The sequence below is a fragment of the Rhinopithecus roxellana genome, unplaced genomic scaffold (assembly GCF_007565055.1).
Source record: "Rhinopithecus roxellana isolate Shanxi Qingling unplaced genomic scaffold, ASM756505v1 contig3673, whole genome shotgun sequence".
Lineage (NCBI taxonomy): Eukaryota > Metazoa > Chordata > Mammalia > Primates > Cercopithecidae > Rhinopithecus > Rhinopithecus roxellana.
Window position 1 is genome coordinate 1 of NW_022142645.1, and position 19,410 is coordinate 19,410.

Here is a 19,410-nt window from a genome sequence, read left to right on the forward strand (position 1 = left end):
TGGCTCAAGCCTGTAATCCCAGCACTTTGGGAGGCCGAGACGGGCGGATCACGAGGTCAGGAGATCGAGACCATCCTGGCTAACACGGTGAAACCCCGTCTCTACTAAAAAATACAAAAAACTAGCCGGGCGACGTGGCGGGCGCCTGTAGTCCCAGCTACTCGGGAGGGTGAGGCAGGAGAATGGTGTGAACCCGGGAGGTGGAGCTTGCAGTGAGCCGAGATCCGGCCACTGCACTCCAGCCCGGGCGACAGAGTGAGACTCCGTCTCAAAAAAAAAAAAAAAAAAAAAAAAAAAAATTATATAAAAGGAGTTCTTTTGGGTATAGAGTTGGGTATACAGATCTGAGTAGAGACTGTTGCCCCTTTCTTTTTTTGAGACAGGGTCTTGCTTTGCTGCCCAGGCTGGAGTGTAATGGCACATCACGACTCACTGCAGCCTTGACCTCCTGGGCTGAGGTGATCCTCCCACCTCAGACCCCTGAGTTGATGGGACTACAGATGCACACCACTGTACCCCACTAATTTTTGTATTTTTAGTAGAGATGGGGTCTCACTATGTTGACCGGGCTGGTCTTGAATTCCTGGGCTCAAGAGTCCACCCATCTGAGCCTCCCAAAGTCTTGGGATTATAGGCGTGAGCCACTGCACCTGGCCTGCTCTGTTTTATTTATTCTAAAATAATTGCAATATTTTCATAAGTTTAATTTTCCTTGTTAATGCAATATCAACCATTTTCTAATCCCATTAATTATTTACTATGCAATTCTGGTCCTGTTTGAGTAAATGGTCTTTCCAAGAAGTCATGATTGTGGGTAATGAGGATCTCCTGTACTGTGTAGCTTTTGTGGGTGTGAATTTTAAAATAGTGGCTCTCAAATATGGCTACACATCAGAACTTCTGGGGAAGGCTTAAAAGGCCTCCCTGACTGGCACAGTCCCCTTCACCAGTGATCTGCGGGTGGGCCCGGGCACTTCGGCATTTGTGGTTTTAAGGCTGCCCAGAGGTTTCAGTGTGTGACTAAGTGGCTTAAGCTGTGGAATATAGCTTGACACCCGTGGTAGGGAGGGCAGCACAATGGAGGTATTTTACACCAGAAAAGTCCCGGCTCCTCCCACTGTCCCTTGTGGCATTGCTGTCATTCACTTGTCCACAAGCTGTAATCACCCAGGACATTGTTACTTTATGACTTTAAACAGTTGTCTTTACATCAATTAAGAATTACCAGGTGGTTCACGCCTGTAATCCCAGCACTCTGGGAGACTGAGACGGGTGGATTACCTGAGGTCAGGAGTTCGGGAGCTGTTTGGTCAACAAAACCCCGTCTCTACTAAAAATACAAAAAATTAGCTGGGCATGGTGGCAAGCGCTTGTAATCCCAGCTACTCAGGAAGCTGAGGCAGAATTGCTTGAACCCGGGAGGCGGAGGTTGCAGTGAGCCGAGATCGCGCCATTGCACTCCAGCCTGGGTAACAAGAGCAAAACTCTGCCTCAAAACAAAACAAACAAATAAATAAATAAGGAAAACAAGAGACGTTAATTCTCTTCATTTATTCTGCCTCTGATGCTTTTCCTTTCCTGATGTAGATCTAAGCTTCTGACCTGTATCATCTCCCTTGTCTCTTCTCTAACATTTCTCACAGGGCAGGTCTACTGGCAATACATTCCTTCAGTTTTTGTTTTTCTGAGAAAGTATTTATTTTTCCTACACCTTAAAGATACTTTTGCTATATAGAATTCTAGGTGGGCAGAATTTTTTTTTTCAATTGCAACACTTTAAAGATTTCACCCCACCCTTTTCTTTCTTTCTTTTTTTTTTTTTGAGACGGAGTCTTGCTCTGTCGCCCAGGCTGGAGTGCAATGGCCGGATCTCAGCTCACTGCAAGCTCCGCCTCCCAGGTTCACACCATTCTCCTGCCTCAGCCTCCAGAGCAGCTGGGACTACAGGCGCCCGCCACCTTGCCCAGCTAATTTTTTTGCATTTTTTAGTAGAGACAGGGTTTCACCGTGTTAGCCAGGATGGTCTCGATCTCCTGACCTCGTGATCCGCCCGTCTCGGCCTCCCAAAGTGCTGGGATTACAGGCTTGAGCCACCGCGACCGGCCCACCCCACCCTTTTCTTATCTGCATGATTTCTAACAAGAAGTCCACTGTCATTTTTATTCATATTCCTCTTGTTAACTTAAAAAATCACACAACACTGCATTTAGAAAAGGAGACTATTTCTTAAACAACTTGCAAGGTGGACATCCCACAAGACCAGACACAGGCCCTTCAGAGGAGGAGAGGATGGGGCAGGAGCTTTATGCTGACTGGGTTGGCTAAACATACTTATTCAACAGGTTACAGGAGGAGCTATGAATATTCATGAAGGGGGTTCTGCCGTATGTATCATATGACACATATTCACTTTGGGGTGGAGATGTGGAGATGTAACATTTAAATGTATTATAGTTAGGCCCTATACATCAAAAGGTCTTTCTAAGACCCAAAGGCACTTGGTGCACAGACTTTGTAAACCAGCCAGGACAAGCCATGGTCAGTGGTCTCTTACCAGGAAAGTTAGTGAAATCTGTCTCTTGTCTAGTCAGAGGTGTAGCTGTGGCTGGTGGATGGGGGTTCAGTCAGGCAGATTTATTCAGTTTGAATGTGACAAGCCTAGGTGTGGTTTTGGTTTTTGTTTCGCTTTATGTTTTTTGTTATTTGTCCTGATGGATGTTCTGTATGTTTCCTGGATGTATGGTTTGGTGTCTGTCATTAATTTGGGGACATTCACACCATTCCACCATTTCTCCTGCCCCTTCTCTTTCCTCCTTCTGATTCTCCCATTGTGCCAGTCATATCCTTTGATGTTGTTCTTGGATGGTGTCTTCTGTTGGTGTATTAGGCTGTTCTTGCATTGCTATAAAGAAATACCTGAAATAGAGTAATTTATAAAGAGATTTGATTGGCTCACAGTTCTTGCAGGGCATACCAGCACGGCACCAGCATCTGCTCAGCTTCTTGGGGGCATCAGGGAACTTTTACTCATGGCGGAAGGCAAAGTGGGAGCAGGCATTTCACAGGGTGAAAGCAGGAGCAAGAGAGAGAGAGTGAGGGGGTGGGTAGGTGCCACACACTTTAAAAAAAAACAGGGTGGGAACGGTGGCTCATGCCTATAATTGCAGCACTTTGGGGAGGCCGAGGTGGGTGGATCACGAGGTCAGGAGTTGGAGACCAGCCTGGTCAACATGGTGAAACCCCATCTCTACTAAAAATACAATAAATTAGCTGGGCATAGTGGCGCATGCCTATAATCTCAGCTACTTGGGAGACTGAGGCACAAGAATCACTTAAACCCAGGAGGCGGAGGTTGCAGTAAGCTGAGACTACACCACTGCACTCCAGTTGGGGTAATAGAATGAGACTCCATCTCAAAACAAAAACAAAAACAAGAAACAGTTCTCACATGAACTCAGAGTGACAGCTTACTCATCACCAAGAGATTGAAGGCAAGCCATTCATGAGGGACCCGCCTCCATGATGCAAACATCCCCTGCCAAGCCCCACCTCCAGAACTGATGATTATAACTCAACATGAGATTGGTGGGGACACACGCTCAAACTAGATCAGCTGATTTTTTTTTTTCCATCCCCTTTTCTCCTTGCATTTCAGTTTGGGAAGCTTCTGTTGATTTATCTTCATATTCACTGATTCTTTCCTTTATTCTATCTAGTCAATTAATGAGCATTCTTTATTTCTATTAGTGTGTTTTTGACTTCTAGCATTTTTTTTGATTATTATTGTTTCCATCTCTCTGCTGACATTACCTATCTGGTCTTGCATGTTGCTAGTATTTCCGCTAAAGCCAGTTTATCCAGGAATTTCTGCTTTGGGTGAGCAGCTCTCAGGTGCTGTGTCTCCCTGGATGTACCTATCTCTTCAGAGCAGGGTGCCAGTTTATCTGGCAGCCTCAGTTCTCTGATGGGCCCATGAAAGGCTGCTGGTTTGCCACGCGCCCTGCTATTCTTTGCTGTAAGCATGAGAGTGGTGACTGCCAAGCACGTCACATGATACCAGTTGAAGTTGTGGAATTTCAGAGCCAGGCTCCTAAAGGAAGACTTCCAATCCACCTTCTGTACAGGTTTCCTTAAAAAATGGGGTGCACGACTGGCACGGTGGCTTACTCCTGTAATCCCAGCACGTTGGGAGGCCTAGGTGAGAGGATGATTTGAAACCAGGAGTTCAAAGACCAACCTGGCCAACATAGTGAGACCCTGTCTCTATTAAATAAATAAATGAAATAAAAATAAATAGGCTGAGTGAGACACAGGGGCTCCAGTCTTCCTCTGATGTCCCAGCTCTTAGAACAAGGTTGCTTTGCTTGCTTTTCCTTTTATAAGCACTATGTGTCAGGCAACTGCTTAGGTGGTTCCCTGAGGTATTCATGCTCCTATGTGACACCCTCCTCTGCATGGGGCCAACCCAGTGACTGTTTCTCATGAGCAGAGCCTGGAAAGCATGAGGCACAGCTCTGCTTCCTCATGTCACAGCTCTGATCTTGTCAGTCTCTCATTGGCTCCTGCAACAAATGACCACAAGCGAACTGGCTTTTACAACAGCAAAGTTTATTCCTTCACAGCTCTGGAGGCCAGAAGTCCAAAATCACTTTTAATGGGCTGAAATCAAGGCATTGGCAGGTCCAGGCTCCCTTGCATGGCTCCTGTAGAGAATCTGTTCCTTGTTTCTAGCGCCTCTGGTGGCTCCGGCGTTACTTGGCTTGTGATTGCATCACGTCCACTTTCAGGGCCCCATCTTCATCTCTGCTCCATCTTCCCACGGCCCTCTCTTCTGTGTGGCACATTTCCTTCTGCCTCCCTCTTACAAAGATGCATGTGGCCGGGCATGCTGGCTCATGCCTGTCATCCCAGCACTTTGAGAGGCCAAGGCAGGAGGGTCGCTTGAGGCCAGGAGTTCAAGACCAGCCTGGCCAACACAGAGACCCTGTCTCTGTTGTATTTATTTAATTATTTTTGAGATAGGGTCTCATTTTGTCACCTAGGCTAAAGTGCAGTGGTGCGATCCTGGCTCACTGCAGCCTCAACCTCCTGGGCTCAAGCAATCCTTCCACCTCAGGAGTAGCTGGGACTACAGGTGCACACCACCATGCCTAGATAATTTTTCTATCTTTTGTAGAGATGAGGTCTTGCCATGTTGCTCAGGCTGGTCTCGAACTCCTGGGCTCAAGAGATTTACCCAACTCAGGCTCCCAAAGTGCTGGGATTACAGGTGTGAGCCACAGTATTTAGGACCCACTCAGATAATCCAGGACAGTCTCTATCTCAAGATCCTTAATGACATCCAAAAAAAAAATAGTTTTCCCGTACGAGGTAATATTTATAGGTTGCCTGGATTAGGACTTGATGGCTTTATAAGGGCCATTTTCCAACTGTGCATGGCTTGGTGGGCTTCTCTTGTTTGCAGGAAGCTATGTGACAAGCGCAGTACCTGCAATGAGCTGTGATTGGCTGATGTAGACTGGGGTGGACTCCAGGCAGGTGGTGCTCCAAAAGGTACAAACTCACTCTGTGGTCATCAACTCACCTTTCAGGGTGCCTCTGAGGGGTGAGGCCTGTGGAGTGAGGTCCAAGCATGCCAGATTTTGTCCACTGAGCCAGGCTCCTGGAGGCCCTGACAGATGCAGCTCCAGGCCCCAGGCTGCACAATTTGCCCCATGCCTCCACAGCGTCTGGATTTAGGATAACCGAGGCCAGCGTCTGGGACCCCAGTGCTCCAGTGAGGGTCAAGGAAGCCCAGAGCTTACTCCAACCTCCAGGGCAGAGAGGACGGAAGATCCCAAAGGCTCCAGGGCTCCGGGAAGAGCGAGGCTGAGCAGGGGCAGCTGCTTTTTCTCTCCCAGGCTTCCTGCTGTGTCTTTTACTACCCTCTACCTTCCTGGTGCTGGGGCTCCGCAGGGCTGGCTCTAAAGAAGTCCCAATGTCAGCCTGGGGGCGCAAGGCGGGAGCGCCCTGTTTCGATTGTCGGGGACTTGCTCCTAGTTAGGTGGTAACCGTCCCTATGATCCCCCACAAAACCAGCCGGGCAGGGGGCAGGGGGCCAGGCTTGTGCAGAAGAGGCCGCTGCTGGAGAGAAAGCAACCCTCAGCGTGGACCCCTCAACCTCGCCCCTTACCCCTGCACCCCTCGCCTCACACCCTCGCGGTCCTCATCCACGTGTCCCTCACCCTACACCCACCCACCCGTCACTCGTTCGCCCCTCAACCCTCACCCGTGCGCCCCCTCAGCCGCGCTCCCCTCACTCCTCACCCGCGCGCCCCTCACCATTCACCCGCGCGACCCGCGGCCCTCACGCCCCCCCACCTCACTCGCGCGTCCCCCGCCCCTCCGCCCCTCACCCGCGCCCCTGACCCGCGCCCCCTCACCCCTGACCCGCGCCTCCCTCACCCCTGACCCGCGTGTCCCTAACTCTTCACCCGCGCGCCCCTCGCCCCTCACCCCCGCGCCCCTCATCCGCGCTCTCACCCTCAACCGCGCCTCCTCACCCCTCACCCGCGCGCCCCTCACCCCTCACCCGCGCGCCCCTCACCCCTCACCCCGCCGCCCTCCCTCACCCCTCACCTCGCCCCTACCCTCACCCGCGCTCCCTCACCCCTCACCCTCGCCCTCACCCCTCACCCGCGCCTCCCTCACCCCTCACCCGCGCCTCCCTCACCCCTCACCCGCCCTCCCTCACCCCTCACCCTCGCCCCTCACCCCTCACCCGCGCGTCCCTCACCCCTCACCCGCGCCTCCCTCACCTCTCACCCGCGCCCCCTCACCCCTCACCCGCGCCCCTCACCCCTCACCCGCGCCCCTCACCCCTCACCCGCGCCTCCCTCACCCCTCACCCGCGCCTACCTCACCCCTCACCCTCGCCCCTCACCCGCGCCCCTCACCCCTCAGCCCCACCCGCGCCCCTCACCCCTCACCCGCGCCTCCCTAACCCCTCACCCGCGCTTCCCTCACCCCTCACCCGCGCCCTTCACACCACCCGCGCCTCCCTCACCCTCCCCTCGCCCCTCACCCCTCACCCGCGCGCCCCTCACCCCTCACCCGCGCTTCCCTCACCCCTCACCCGCGCCCCTCACACCTCACCCGCGCCTCCCTCACCCCTCACCCTCGCCCCCACCCCTCACCCGCGCGTCCCTCACCCCCACACCGCGCTCCCTCACCCCTCACCCCGCCTCCCTCACCCCTCACCCCTCGCCCCTCACCCTCACCCCGCGTCCCTCACCCCTCACCCGCGCCCCTCACACCTCACCCGCGCCTCCCTCACCCCTCACCCTCGCCCCTCACCCCTCACCCGCGCGCCCCTCACCCCCACCCGCGCGCCCCTCACCCCTCACCCGCGCTTCCCTCCCTCACCCCTCACCCGCGCCCCTCACACCTCACCCGCGCCTCCCTCACCCCTCACCCTCGCCCCACCCCTCACCCGCGCCTCCCTCACCCCTCACCCGCGCCTCCCTCACCCCTCACCCGCGCCTCCCTCACCCCTCACCCTCGCCCCTCACCCTCACCCGCGCGTCCCTCACCCTCACCCGCGCCCCTCACCCCTCACCGCGCCTCCCTCACCCTCACCCGCGCCCCTCACCCCTCACCCGCGCCTCCCTCACCCCTCACCCGCGCCCCTCACCCCTCACCCGCGCGCCCCTCACCCCTCACCCGCGCGCCCCTCCCCCTCACCCGCGCGCCCCTCACCCCTCACCCCGCCTGCCTCACCCCTCACCGCGCCTCCCTCACCCCTCACCCGCGCGCCCCTCACCCTCACCCGCGCCCCTCACCCCTCACCCGCGCCCCTCACCCCTCACCCGCGCCCCTCACCCCTCTCCCGCGCCTCCCACCCTCACCCCCCCCACCCTCACCCGCGCCCCTCACCCCCACCCGCGTCCCTAACTCTTCACTCGCGCGCCCCTCACCCCCACCCCGCGTCCCTAACTCTTCACTCGCGCGCCCCTCACCCCCACCCGCGCGTCCCTAACTCTTCACTCGCGCGCCCTTCATCCACGCGCCCCTCGCCCTTCCGTCCTCACCCGCGCGGGCCAAGAGGGTCCCGGGCGAGGGCAGCTCCCTGAGGGTGGGTGAGGGGCTTCGAGTTGGCTCGTCCTGCGAGGCCGGCAGCAGGACCCAACTCCACACACGCCTGGCCTCGGAGTCTGTCTTGAGGCTCAGCAGCTCAGCAGCTGGCTTTTCTGCAAATAGGCGCCCAACGGTTCAGCCCTAAGAACCGCACGGGAATGCAGAGAGGTCGCCCCGTTTCTTCAGCGACAGCGACCATGGCCACAACCACGATGATGACAACGGCCACGGTGACGGCTCCGCGTCCAGCCGGCCCCCCGGTGACGCCCCGGGGCATCTGCTCGCCGGGCGCTTGCATCGGAGCGGAGATCCGCGCGGGGCGCTACGTTTCCCGAGACCCGGCCGCCCCGGGCGCTGCAAACTCCCAGCCGGGTGCCCGGGTCTCCTGGGTCAGGACGGAGCTGGACTAGACTCGTCCCCGGGCGCCCCGTTCGGGACACGCACGATGGGAACGTCCGGACCCTGCAGCCCCCGCCGTCCAGGACCACGCCCTCCGCTAGGATGGCCGCGCGCCGGGACAGCTGGAGACCGGTTCACGCTAGAGACGGGTTCCTGTGGGCGCCAGGCCTGAGGGACCAGCCCCGCCCGGCTGGTACTTCCCGACCTGGCGGGAGAAGCCACGCTCCCCCCGCCGCCCGACAGCCCAGGCTCCCGGCCCCGCCTCGGCCAACCCTACCCCGCGCGCTCTAGGACCCGGCGGCGTCGCCCAACAGCTCCGGCGTGGGCGGGGCCCGGCATTGTGACGCCGCGGGGCGGGCTTTCCCGGCGACCGAGCGGACGGACGCTGAGACGCGCGCGGGTAAGCGGCGCGGGGACGCGGGGCGCAGGGCGCTGGGCTAGGGGCGCAGGTAAGGACGCGGGGGCGGCGCGGGGTCCTCGCGGGGCGGCCTAGGGCGGCCGAGGACCCGGGGCCAGGGCAGTTGGCCCCTGCCCCCAGTCCCCCGGCTTGGTCCTGTGGGGTCACCAGCCCGGCACCCCCTCCCACGAGCCGTGCGTCCCCATCCTGGGCCCTGCGCCCCCTCCCCCGACCCCATCCCGGGGCGCGCGTGGACTCCCGCCGGCTAAGCGCACCCGGGCGGTGACACCAGGGGCTGCACCCGTCCTCGACCCCGACCCTGGGAACCCTCCCCAGCCCCCGCCGGGCGCGTCTCGGGACCCCCAGACACCCCCGCGCCCCAGTCGCCCCCGCTCTGCCTTGGCTCCTGCGGCCGGCGCGGGTCGGGTCAGGTCGGGTCGGGTCGGGTCAGGTCGGGTCGCGCCGGCCCAGCCTCCCTGGCGGGACTCTAGCGGCTCCCCGCTCCCCGCAGGCCCAGAGGCCGCAGGAGCGCGAGGAGCTGCGATGAGCAGGCGGCCGGTGGCCCGCGGGGCACGGAGCTGGTGACAGCCTCGGCCAGGCGGGCGCTGCGATGGAGGCCGAGGGCCTGGACTGGCTTCTGGTGCCACTGCACCAGTTGGTGTCCTGGGGCGCGGCCGCAGCCATGGTCTTCGGAGGGGTGGTGCCCTACGTCCCGCAGTACCGGGACATCCGCAGGACGCAGAACGCCGACGGGTTCTCCACCTACGTGTGCCTGGTGCTGCTGGTGGCCAACATTTTGCGGATACTCTTCTGGTAAGTTGGGGGTTTGCTTTTCTGGGCTGCGCTCGGAGAAGAGGGTTTCTCCTTTGGAGTTTCACATTGAGGCCGGGGGAGCAGCAGGGTCCACACCTCCTGGCTGGGCCAGCGTCCTGCTCTGCCTTCATGGAGTACGTGGCCGCAGACGAAGCAGACGAGTCACTTCTTAGGGTGAGATTATTTTTTCCAGAAAAACGATGGGATTGGAGAACAGAATCTCAGAGAAAATCTCCAGATCTGCCTTCTCGCATAATGCCCCGCACGGGTGCTTAGCAGGGATCTCTCTGCTGGGCAATGGCCTAGGCCTGCCTGTAGAGAGGAACGGTTCCTGCCTGCCTTTCTCATGTTGTGTCGTTTTTCTTTATTGTTTTGAGAAAGGGTCTTGCTCTGTGGTCCAGGCTGAAGTGCATGATGTGATGACAGCTTACTGCAGCCTCCATATTCCTGGGCTCGGGTGATCCTCCCACCTCAGCCTCCCAAGTAGCTGGGATCACAGGTGCACCACCACACCCGGCTAATTTTTTTTTGTATTTTTGTAGAGACGGGGGGTTTCACTATGTTGCCCAGGCTGGTCTCGAACTCCTGGCCTCAAGCATTCCTCCCCACTGGGCCTCTGAAAGTGCTGGGATTACAGACTGAGCCACGGCGCCTGGTCTGCCTTGTTTAAATAGGAATTCACGCTCTCTGGAGACTGTCTTGTTCCTCTCAGGCCAACTTCCTCTTTGTATTTGCGTTAGGCCAAGGAAATTGAAATTAATTTTAACAGTTGTTGAAGCCAGACATAATTGGGAGAATGAGTTTTTGGAGAAAATGAAGAGGTCTTACAGCTGCATTCTAAGGCCAAAAGCGTCTGGAATTTTTCTTTCTTCCGGGTGATCCCAGCCTCTCTGCCCATGCAGATTGGAAGGTGTCTGCTGCTCTTCCCATGAAGAGGGCCTGGTGGAGGGGTGGAGAGAAGGAGTCTAGGCAGCTGGTGTTAAGAACTCTGCTTCTGACTCTGGTCACTGAGTAATCATGTACCTGCTTCTTTGCCTGTTAGTTTTTTGTTTTTGTTTTTTTTTTTTTGAGACAGAGTCTCACACTCTGTCGTCAGGCTGGAGTGCAGTGGCACAATCTCGGCTCACTACAACCTCTGCCTCCTGGGTTCAAGTGCTTCTCCTGCCTCAGCCTCCTGAGTAGCTGGGACTACAGGCTCCCGCTGCTGTACCCAGGTAATTTTTGTATTTTTAGTAGATACGAGGTTTCACCATGTTGACCAGGATGGTCTCGATCTCTTGACCTCGTGATCCACCCACCTCGACCTCCCAAAGTGTTGGGATTGCAAGTGTGAGCCACCACGCCTGGGCCGCCTGTTTTTAAGTCGACCTTGTTGAGGTGTGATTTGCATTCCATGAAATGCACCCCTTTTGTGTCCATTTGATGAGTTCTGATGCTGGGGTGTCCCGTGTTCATGAACTGGGGTGCTCCCTGCCCCACAGCCTTCATCCCAGCCCTGGCCGTGGGCAGCCGTTGGTCCACGTGTCCCTGGGTGTTTTGCCTTTGCCAGGGATTTTTAGGTGAGCGAGTGGGTTGGCTGCTTCTTCCCCAGAGTTGTCTCTGAGGCAGGGAGGTTTGTCCCCTGCAGCGATCTTGGAGGGGGATTTTGGGTCCGAGTCCTGCCTCAAGGTTTGTCTCTGGGCCAGGCTGCATCTGAGGGAGGGTTGGGGTGCTCATTTTGGAGACTGCTTCATTCTCTCCCGTCGCCTGCTGTGGAGACAGTGGCTGGCGGTGCTGCAGTGGCCTCAGAGAGCGTAAGGTTGACTGGGAAGTAGGTTTCTAATTGTCTAATGCTGTTGAATATTTTGAGTGCACGTTGTGGGAGTTGGGGAGACGCTGGTTGGCAGGCCACCTGCTACAGCCCCAGCTCACATGTGTATGTTGTGAAGGAGCATTTTTAGGATTATAGAATAAATTTTAGGGTTACAGAATAAATTTAGGGTTATAGAATAACCTTTAGGATTATAGAATAAATATTCTCCAAAATAATGGAGGAAAAATGCCTGAGGGTAGATAACTATGTGGGAAAAAAGTTCCACTTAGAGGATGTCCCCCACCCCCAGTATGCTCATAGTCCCAAATTGCTAAAAGACAATAAATTAGGTTGGGCATGGTGGCCCACTCCTGTAATTCCAGCACTTTCGGAGGTCAGGGTGGGAGGATCACTTGAGGCCAGGAGTTTAAGACCAGCCAGCGCAACATAGCAAGACCCCATCTCTACAAAACATTTGAAACATTAGCTTAGGTGTGGTGGCATTACCTGTAGTCCTAGCTACTTGGGAGGCTGCGACAGGAGGATCACTTAAGCCCAGGAATTTGAGGCTGCCGTGAGCTGTACTCCAGTCTGACCAACAGAGAGAGACCCTGTCTCAAAAAAAAGAAAGAAAGGAATCTATCTAATGTCCGTCTCAGTATCTGGTTTGGAGAAGTCAGAGATTACCCAGTTTCCTGGTGCCATCTTGTTGCTGCCTCATGACCTAACTGACACTTGACGTAGAGGTTTGAAGCTGGGAGTGGGAGTTCTTGCTTACAGGCCTTCAAAAGACACTTGAGCTCTTTGTGGAATTCCCTGGAATTCCCTTCCAGGGAATTCTGAACTTTGTCCACGGGTCTCTTCATAGAATCAATATCCTGGCTGTCCTGGTCATGCATGGCTTCTGTGACCACCGAGTGCACACACAGGGCCTCAGCGTGTTCCAGAAGACGGTGGGATGAAAGCGGGGAGAGCAGAGGGCACTGGTCCCTGCTGGGTGTCCCTCCAGCCTGAGGATGTGCCGTCTTTGCACTCCACACAGGCACATCCTCTGTGCTCACCCGGTCCCCAGGTCCTGCTGTGCAGAGGGGGATGATGACCCCTTCTGTTTCTCTCTTGGGAGCTCTTGTGACCCCCCACTCCTGGCTTCCCCTCTCCAGGCTTTGTAGGTTCACAGCCTCTTTGATTTCATGGTTTGTAGGGCAGAGGGTTTGTGCTTTAGCAGAAGTGACACGCGGGATGCATCACACACAACGCCAGCTCCACACATGTGTACGCACACTCAGTGTTTGGGATGGGAGTGGTGGGGGTGGGAAAGCAGAGGTGGGGCTGGGGCTGAGAGGGGGACAGGGTGGGGGTGGGGAGAGCAGAGGTGAGGCTGGGCTGGGCTCTGGTGAGAAGGGGCATGGGGGAGAGCACAGGTGGGGCTGGGGCAGGCTCTGGTGAGAAGGGTCCGGGGTCCTCTGAGAAGGGGCCAGGGTCTGGTGAGAAGAGGCCGGGGGGTGGTGTGGATAGACTGGGGGGAGAGCAGAGGTGGGGCTGGGCCAGGCTCTGGTGAGAAGGGGCGGGGCGGTGGGGGGAGGGTGGATGGATTGGGGGGAGAGCAGAGGTAGGGCTGGGCCAGGCTCTGGTGAGAAGGGACTGGGGTCCCGTGAGAAGAGGCCAGGGTCCGCCAGCACAGGGGTGGAGTTAGAATCTTCATGCTTCCAAAGGTGCTGGGGCATGGTCCTCAGAGCTCCAGTCCCTCTGGGCAGCCCCCCATTGGGGATTTGGGGTACATGGCATATGGAGCTCTGCAGTCCTGCAGGGGCTGCTTTAACAGTACAAACCCAGGGATTCTGAAACATAGGTCACTTATGTTTTTGTTTCTTATAGTCTTTACTACCATTTTGCGAAACCAGCATTCAGCAGATCACACTCTGTGGAATGCCAGTGTGCAGGATTTGGCAGGTTGGTGCCAGCAGCCAGGAGAAGGGCTAAATGATGTCTCATAGCTGGTGTTTGCTGGCTGTGAGTATGTGGAGGAAAAGCAGAGAGGGCAGGCGGGGATCAGGCCACACTGGGCGGCAGGGGCCTGGGAGCCTCAGCTCCATCCACAGTAGGACCCAGGCTGGAGCACTCAGATGGAGGAATGAAAACATTGTATCAGAGAGGTCATAACATTTTGTTACTAAAGGTGATAGCTTTAGTGGTGCCTAAGAGTAGACACAAAGCTACAAAGCTTCTCTTTTGCTGGATTTTTTTTTTTTTTTTTTTGACCAGAGTCTGGCCCTGTTGCCCAGGCTGGAGTGCAGTGGCACAATCTCGGCTCACTGCAACCTCCGCCTCCTGGGTTCAAGCAGTTCCCTGCCTCAGCCTCCCGAGTAACTGGGATTACAGGCACCCGCTGCCACGCCTGGCTAATTTTTGTATTTTTAGTAGAGACGGGGTTTTACCATATTGGCCAGGCTGGTCTTGAACTCCTGACCTCATGATCCACCTGCCTCGGCCTCCGAAAGTGCTGGGATTACAGGTGTGAGCCACTGTGCCTGGCCCTGCTTGAGTTTTTCTGTGAGATTTTGGAACATAGAGAAGTTTTTCTGTGGGCTTGGTCAGTTATGGTACACCCTCTATACTGTCTCTTCCTGTGGATGGGCACCTGGGCACGGTCACCTGCAGAGCCCACCTTAGACGAGGTATCTTGGTGCTTCCTGAGGAGCAGGCTCCTGCGCCACACAGGTGGGCTGCCTGGCACCTGCCGGGAGAAGAGGCGTGGGAGTTACGCCCTCGGGCAGGAGAGGAAAAGTGCTCTTACTAAAGGAAGAAAAAGTTAAGTTGAGAAGTAAATGTGGCATCTATTTTAATTAGCTTTTAAAATTACTAATGCTGCTGGATTTTGTCTCGTTTTCGTTCTGTTCCTTGTGCATCTTCTGTGGAACACTGTGCTTTTGAAATTTTGTTTTTCTTTGTCTTCACCCTATTAGTTCACTGTTCACCTCCGGGTACCCTCTCATTTGGTTTTAAAAGTCCTTATTCTTTACTGTGCATATCTTGTTCCTCTAGATTTGATTTTTGATGTGTGGATTATGCGGAAGCTCAAACCTTGATTCGCTCGCCTCCTCCTTTGTCTGTCTGGTCATTCATTGCGTCTGTTGAACATTTAAAAAACGCAGGTGGCCTTTCATGCAGAGTGGCCAAAATGGCTCACGTGCAGCCTCATTGCTGGAGGTGAACGTGGTGTGAAGCGGCCTCCATGTGTCCCAGGGGACTGGCCTATTTTAGATGCCTGCCCAATGTCACCTTCTCAGCCTCAGGTCACTGTGGGTGAGTTGACGGGCACCCAGGCCGCTTGGTAGCCAGTGGAGAACGGCCTTGGAAGTGACTGTGAGCTTGGCTGTATCCTCCAGCCTTGGGGGTTGTGATCTGTGCTGTATAATATACTGTAACAGTGCAGAGGCCAAGGCCTGGAGGGGGCCGGTGTGGGGGCCGGAACCAGCCTGTGGGCAGAGTGCCCATGCACCCTGCACTCCTGCTCATACAGCGTTCCTGCTCCCCTGACCTGTGCCTCAGGCTCAGAAAACCCCCTTTCAACCTGCCTCTTTCCCGCAGCCCATCCTCTATCCCCGGGCCCACCACCCTCCCTTCCTCCCTTTGCCTCTTTGTCTCGCCTTGTGCATTTCTTGGAGGCTTCCTAGGGAAGCCTCCAGTGAGGCAAGGGGACCGTGGTGGCCCCTGCTGACCTGGGTGACATTCCTGGAGGTGCAGCTTGTCTGCCTGCCTGCCTGCCTGGCCCCCTGTCCACCTTGGGCCTGGGCTGCTGTTTTCTCTCCCCTTCCCTCTGCTCCCTGAGTCTCTGTGACCTCAGGCAGCCACTCCCTCTGCTGAAGAGCTCCCAGGAGACAGGGAAGGGCCTTGGTTTCTGGAGCCAGCACAGAGGGAATCAGCATGGCCACCCTCTGAGGACTGCGTCCTGGCTCCCTGTGCTCCCAGGAGAACGTCTGTGGCTTTTTCCAGGTTGCTGTGGGAGCCTCACCTGCAAGTGGCACCTTCTCACCTGCTGGGCTGGCTCACCTGCTAAGGGGGTGCGGGGTTCCCCCTACTCCTGATCTGTGTTGATAAGGGGGTGCTAAGGGGGCTCTGGGGTTCCCCCTTCTGCTTTGTGTTGCGAAGGGGGTGTTAAGAGGGCTGCCCAGCTGCGTGAGAGGTGGGGGCTGTGGTGGTTGTTGCTGAGTCTTCCAGTTTTTCAGAAGTTGGGAAATTAGGCTGTTATGTAGGATCTCCTGACTTTGACATGGTGGTGGCCAATTCAAGTATTGAAAATTCCCTTCAGTCCAAACTGCAGGCTGATTGAGATTCCCGCCCTGGGACAGTCAGGGAGGGTCAGGGTTAGGGCTTTCCATGAGTGGGTGCCACACACAGCCCAGCCTTGGAGATGGTGGCTCTGCAGGCCCATGTCCCAGCTCTGTGGTGACTCTGGGAGATGGGGAGACTGTAGGGCCTGCCAGTCATTGGCCTGTGGTTCTGCCCTGCAGAGGCTCATGGCTGAGCTGATGAGATGCTCAACCCTGGTCAAAAGTCAGCAAGAAGGCCTGGGAGCCTGCAGCTTCCCCGGGATGCCGGTTAGGGCCTGGGAGAGGCAGAATGGATGGGCCTCCCTCCTGACCCAGGTCTCTCCCGCTGCAGGTTCAGGACTGGGAGAGGCAGCATGGATGGGTCTGCCTCCTGACCCAGGTCTCTCCTGCTGCAGGTTCAGGACCAGGAGAGGTGGCGTGGGTGGGCCTCCCTCCTGACCCAGGTCTCTCCCACTGCAGGTTCGGGACAGGGAGAGGCGACGTGGGTGGGCCTGACACAGGGTCTCTCCTGCTGCAGGCTCAGGACTGGGAGGGCAGCGTGGGTGGGCCTCCCTCCTGACATGGGTCTCCCGCTGTGGGTTCGGGACTGGGAGAGGCGGCATGGGTGGGCCTCCCTCCTGACACGGGGTCTCTCCCATAGGTTTGGAAGGCGCTTTGAGTCCCCACTGCTGTGGCAGAGCGCCATCATGATCCTGACCATGCTGCTGATGCTGAAACTGTGCACTGAGGTCCGTGTGGCCAACGAGCTCAACGCCAGGCGCCGCTCCTTTGCAGGTTGGTGGCCGGTGCTTTGGAATAAAGTCCCAGGGAATCAGGGCGAAGGTGACTCTGGTGAAACAAAAGCCACTCTAATCTGTCCTGATCCAAGCAGCTTTCATTTCGCCAAGTGGTGCTGTTATCTTCAACTGATAGTGTTTTCAGTGTGTTAAATGACTTTAGTTAAACAGTTTATAACTTGAAACAATTCAAGATAATGATTTCTTCACTGGAAGTTGGGTGAGGCCTTAACACAGCTTCACAGTTCTTGGCTGTGAGTGCCATCCCAGATGGTTTGTGTGTCCGAACAAGAAGTGCTCATCTGTGCCTGGCTGCATCTGGTCAGACGGTGCCGGGTCAGGCGTTTCGTCTCTGTGTGCGTGGCCTGTACACACAGCACACCTTTTCAGTTTGGCTTTGACTCACGGGCTACCTTAGCCAGGGCCTTCCTCACAGACCTTGTTAAACAGACCCAGAGTCACCCCACAGGGTCAGGCAACCCCTTTATCCGGAGCACACGGGCAGGGTACGCACACTGCCGAGTTGACAGCCGGGCAGGACCAATTACATGCTTAGCACACATGACTCCTTAACCTTTGGTGGCTTAGAAAATAGAAAATACTTCTTCCAGTGTTTGCCTTTTGCACAGTTTGTTCCAGTCTGAACCCTGTTTGAAGATGCAGGCTGGCAGGCTTCTTGTGTGCAGGAGGGTTAAATCCTTCCTTTTGTTTTTCTTCTAATTTCTCAGTCGAAGATGGCGCTCCCTTTGGCTTTGAGAGAGGTTGATCTCAGCTGTCGCTTGGAGAAAAGTGTCTCCCTCAGAGTTTGTTTAGTTTGGGGCTTCTGTGGATTTGAGATCTTGCCGGGGAGTTGTGTCCCTGTTTCTATTCCCGATCACTGGTTCTTCCTGTTGGAGAGGATCCCACTTCTCCCTTTTTGTCTGCTGCTGTTTCTAGACTGAGGTGAATGTGTGCTGCTTTCAGCCTCTGTAGAAACCCGACCAGCCTCCAGCCAGTGTGACCTGGGCCAGGTAGTGTCATTGTGGCCGCGAGATGAGCACCAGCGTCTTTTTTTTGTTCTGTTCTTTCTTCCTATTCCCGCCGTTCTCCTCTCCTCTGAGTCTCTGCTCTGTTCCCTCCTATTGTGATTTGGGTTTGAAATTATACCAGAGATGGTGCTGACGATACCACAGGTCTTGCCTAGAAAGCAGGCTTTTTTTTTTTTTTTTTTGAGACGGAGTCTTTGCTCTGTCGCCCAGGCTGGAGTGCAGTGGCGCAATCTTGGCCCACTGCAAGCTCTGCCTCCCGGGTTCACGCCATTCTCCTGCTTCAGCCTCCCGAGTAGCTGGGACCACAGGCGCCCGCCACCACGCCTGGCTAGTTTTTTGTATTTTTAGTAGAGACGGGGTTTCACCGTGTTAGCCAGGATGGTTTCGATCTCCTGACCTCGTGATCTGCCTGCCTCGGCCTCCCAAAGTGCTGGGATTACAGGCGTGAGCCACCGCGCCCGGCGGAAAGCAGGCTTTTAAGAACTGGCCAGATTCCCCCCGAGGTGAGGAACTGTGGTTTTACATTTCTGTTTAGGTGACTCGGTCTTGCTCCCTGCAAGGCTTTGCTCCTTCTCTGGAGCTGAGCTCCTCATGGCGTGTTCCCTGCCCTTTGAACCTCAATATTTAACTTGGAACAAGAATGTTCTCACTGTGGGAAGGCCAGCCAGCCGAGAGAACAGTTTGTGCCTAAGATGCTCAGTGCATTGCTGGGTGTTTCTGCTGCCCTCAGCTCTGGATATGAGGCCAGACCTTGTGATCTTGTTGAAGGTGGCCTGACACGAGGTCCCAGAGATGGCAGGTTGTGAGTGTCTAGGCAGTGCAGCCAGCGTGGAGTTTAACGGGAATGTATGTTGGAACGTTGGGATACCCCTAGAAGCGGCATCGTAAGCTCCCACCCACATTCATTTTACCAGCAGGTGCACTCTCGTCTCATCAGAGGAGCATTGGATAAGAAGGGAGTGGGATGGTGGATGCCTGGCATTCTGTGTCACTTCTTCCAAAGGAGTACTTCTCTTCTGGTTACCCAGGATGAGTTAAAAACGTGAGTCCCTGTTTCCAGAGCTAGGCCTGGAATCCAAATTTTAAACACCCTCCGTGGGTGGGCAGAATAATGGCCCCGAGAGACATCCATGCCCTGATCCTGGGAACCAGAGAGACTCTTGAGGGGGGCTGGTCCTGGATTATCCGGTGGCCTCACCTAATTCCAGGGGTCCTCAGACGTGACAAGGGCCACAGACGAGATGGGCAGGTGCTGGAGCTGAGGGCCCGGCTCTCTGCCATGGGTTGGCCATCACTTTACAGGCAGCAGAGCCCCCAACCACAGGGAGCTGAGTTCTGCCCATACTTGAATGAGTAGGAGACACAGCCTTGGTTTTAGTCCAGGAGACCGTTGGGCCTCTGGCTTCCAGAGTTAAGATAATCAGCTTGCGTTGTGGCTGCCACGTTTGTGGTACCTTGTTACAGAGGCGATAGGAAGCTGGGGCACCCTTTCCTCAAGGCCTGGAGTATTTGGGAAGCAGTCCAGGGCCGCTGTGAGGGGATGAGGGCTGGGCTCCTGGGGTCAGCCTGGGTGCCCTGTGCCTGCCCTCCCCCTGGGGAGGACTGAGAACCAAGCTGCATGACTCCTGGGCCCCAAGTGACTTCAGGTGGGAAATCCACTCCTGAACTCTGTGTCCTGGGGTGTAGCTGTGTGTGTTTAAGAATTCTTGAGATTTACATCTGTAGCACTCTTAATATTGGAGTCCAGTTTGAGTTTATG

At 55.9% G+C, this 19,410-nt stretch overlaps 1 protein-coding gene across 2 annotated transcripts; it reads left to right on the forward strand.

The window, feature by feature from the left end:
- The first annotated feature begins 8,780 nt into the window (after positions 1-8,780).
- Positions 8,781-16,803, forward strand: LOC115895908 (solute carrier family 66 member 2-like). 2 transcript variants are annotated; one of them, XM_030926455.1, is made up of 3 exons: positions 8,781-8,914; positions 9,423-9,724; positions 16,488-16,803. In XM_030926455.1, exons 2-3 carry the CDS (start codon positions 9,522-9,524, stop codon positions 16,774-16,776), a joined length of 492 nt encoding a protein of 163 aa, XP_030782315.1. In that variant the 5' UTR covers positions 8,781-8,914; positions 9,423-9,521; the 3' UTR covers positions 16,777-16,803. The 2 variants fall into 2 exon arrangements, with proteins under 2 accessions (XP_030782315.1, XP_030782314.1); XM_030926454.1 differs by having other exon boundaries at positions 8,880-8,963.
- Positions 16,804-19,410: the final 2,607 nt, after the last annotated feature.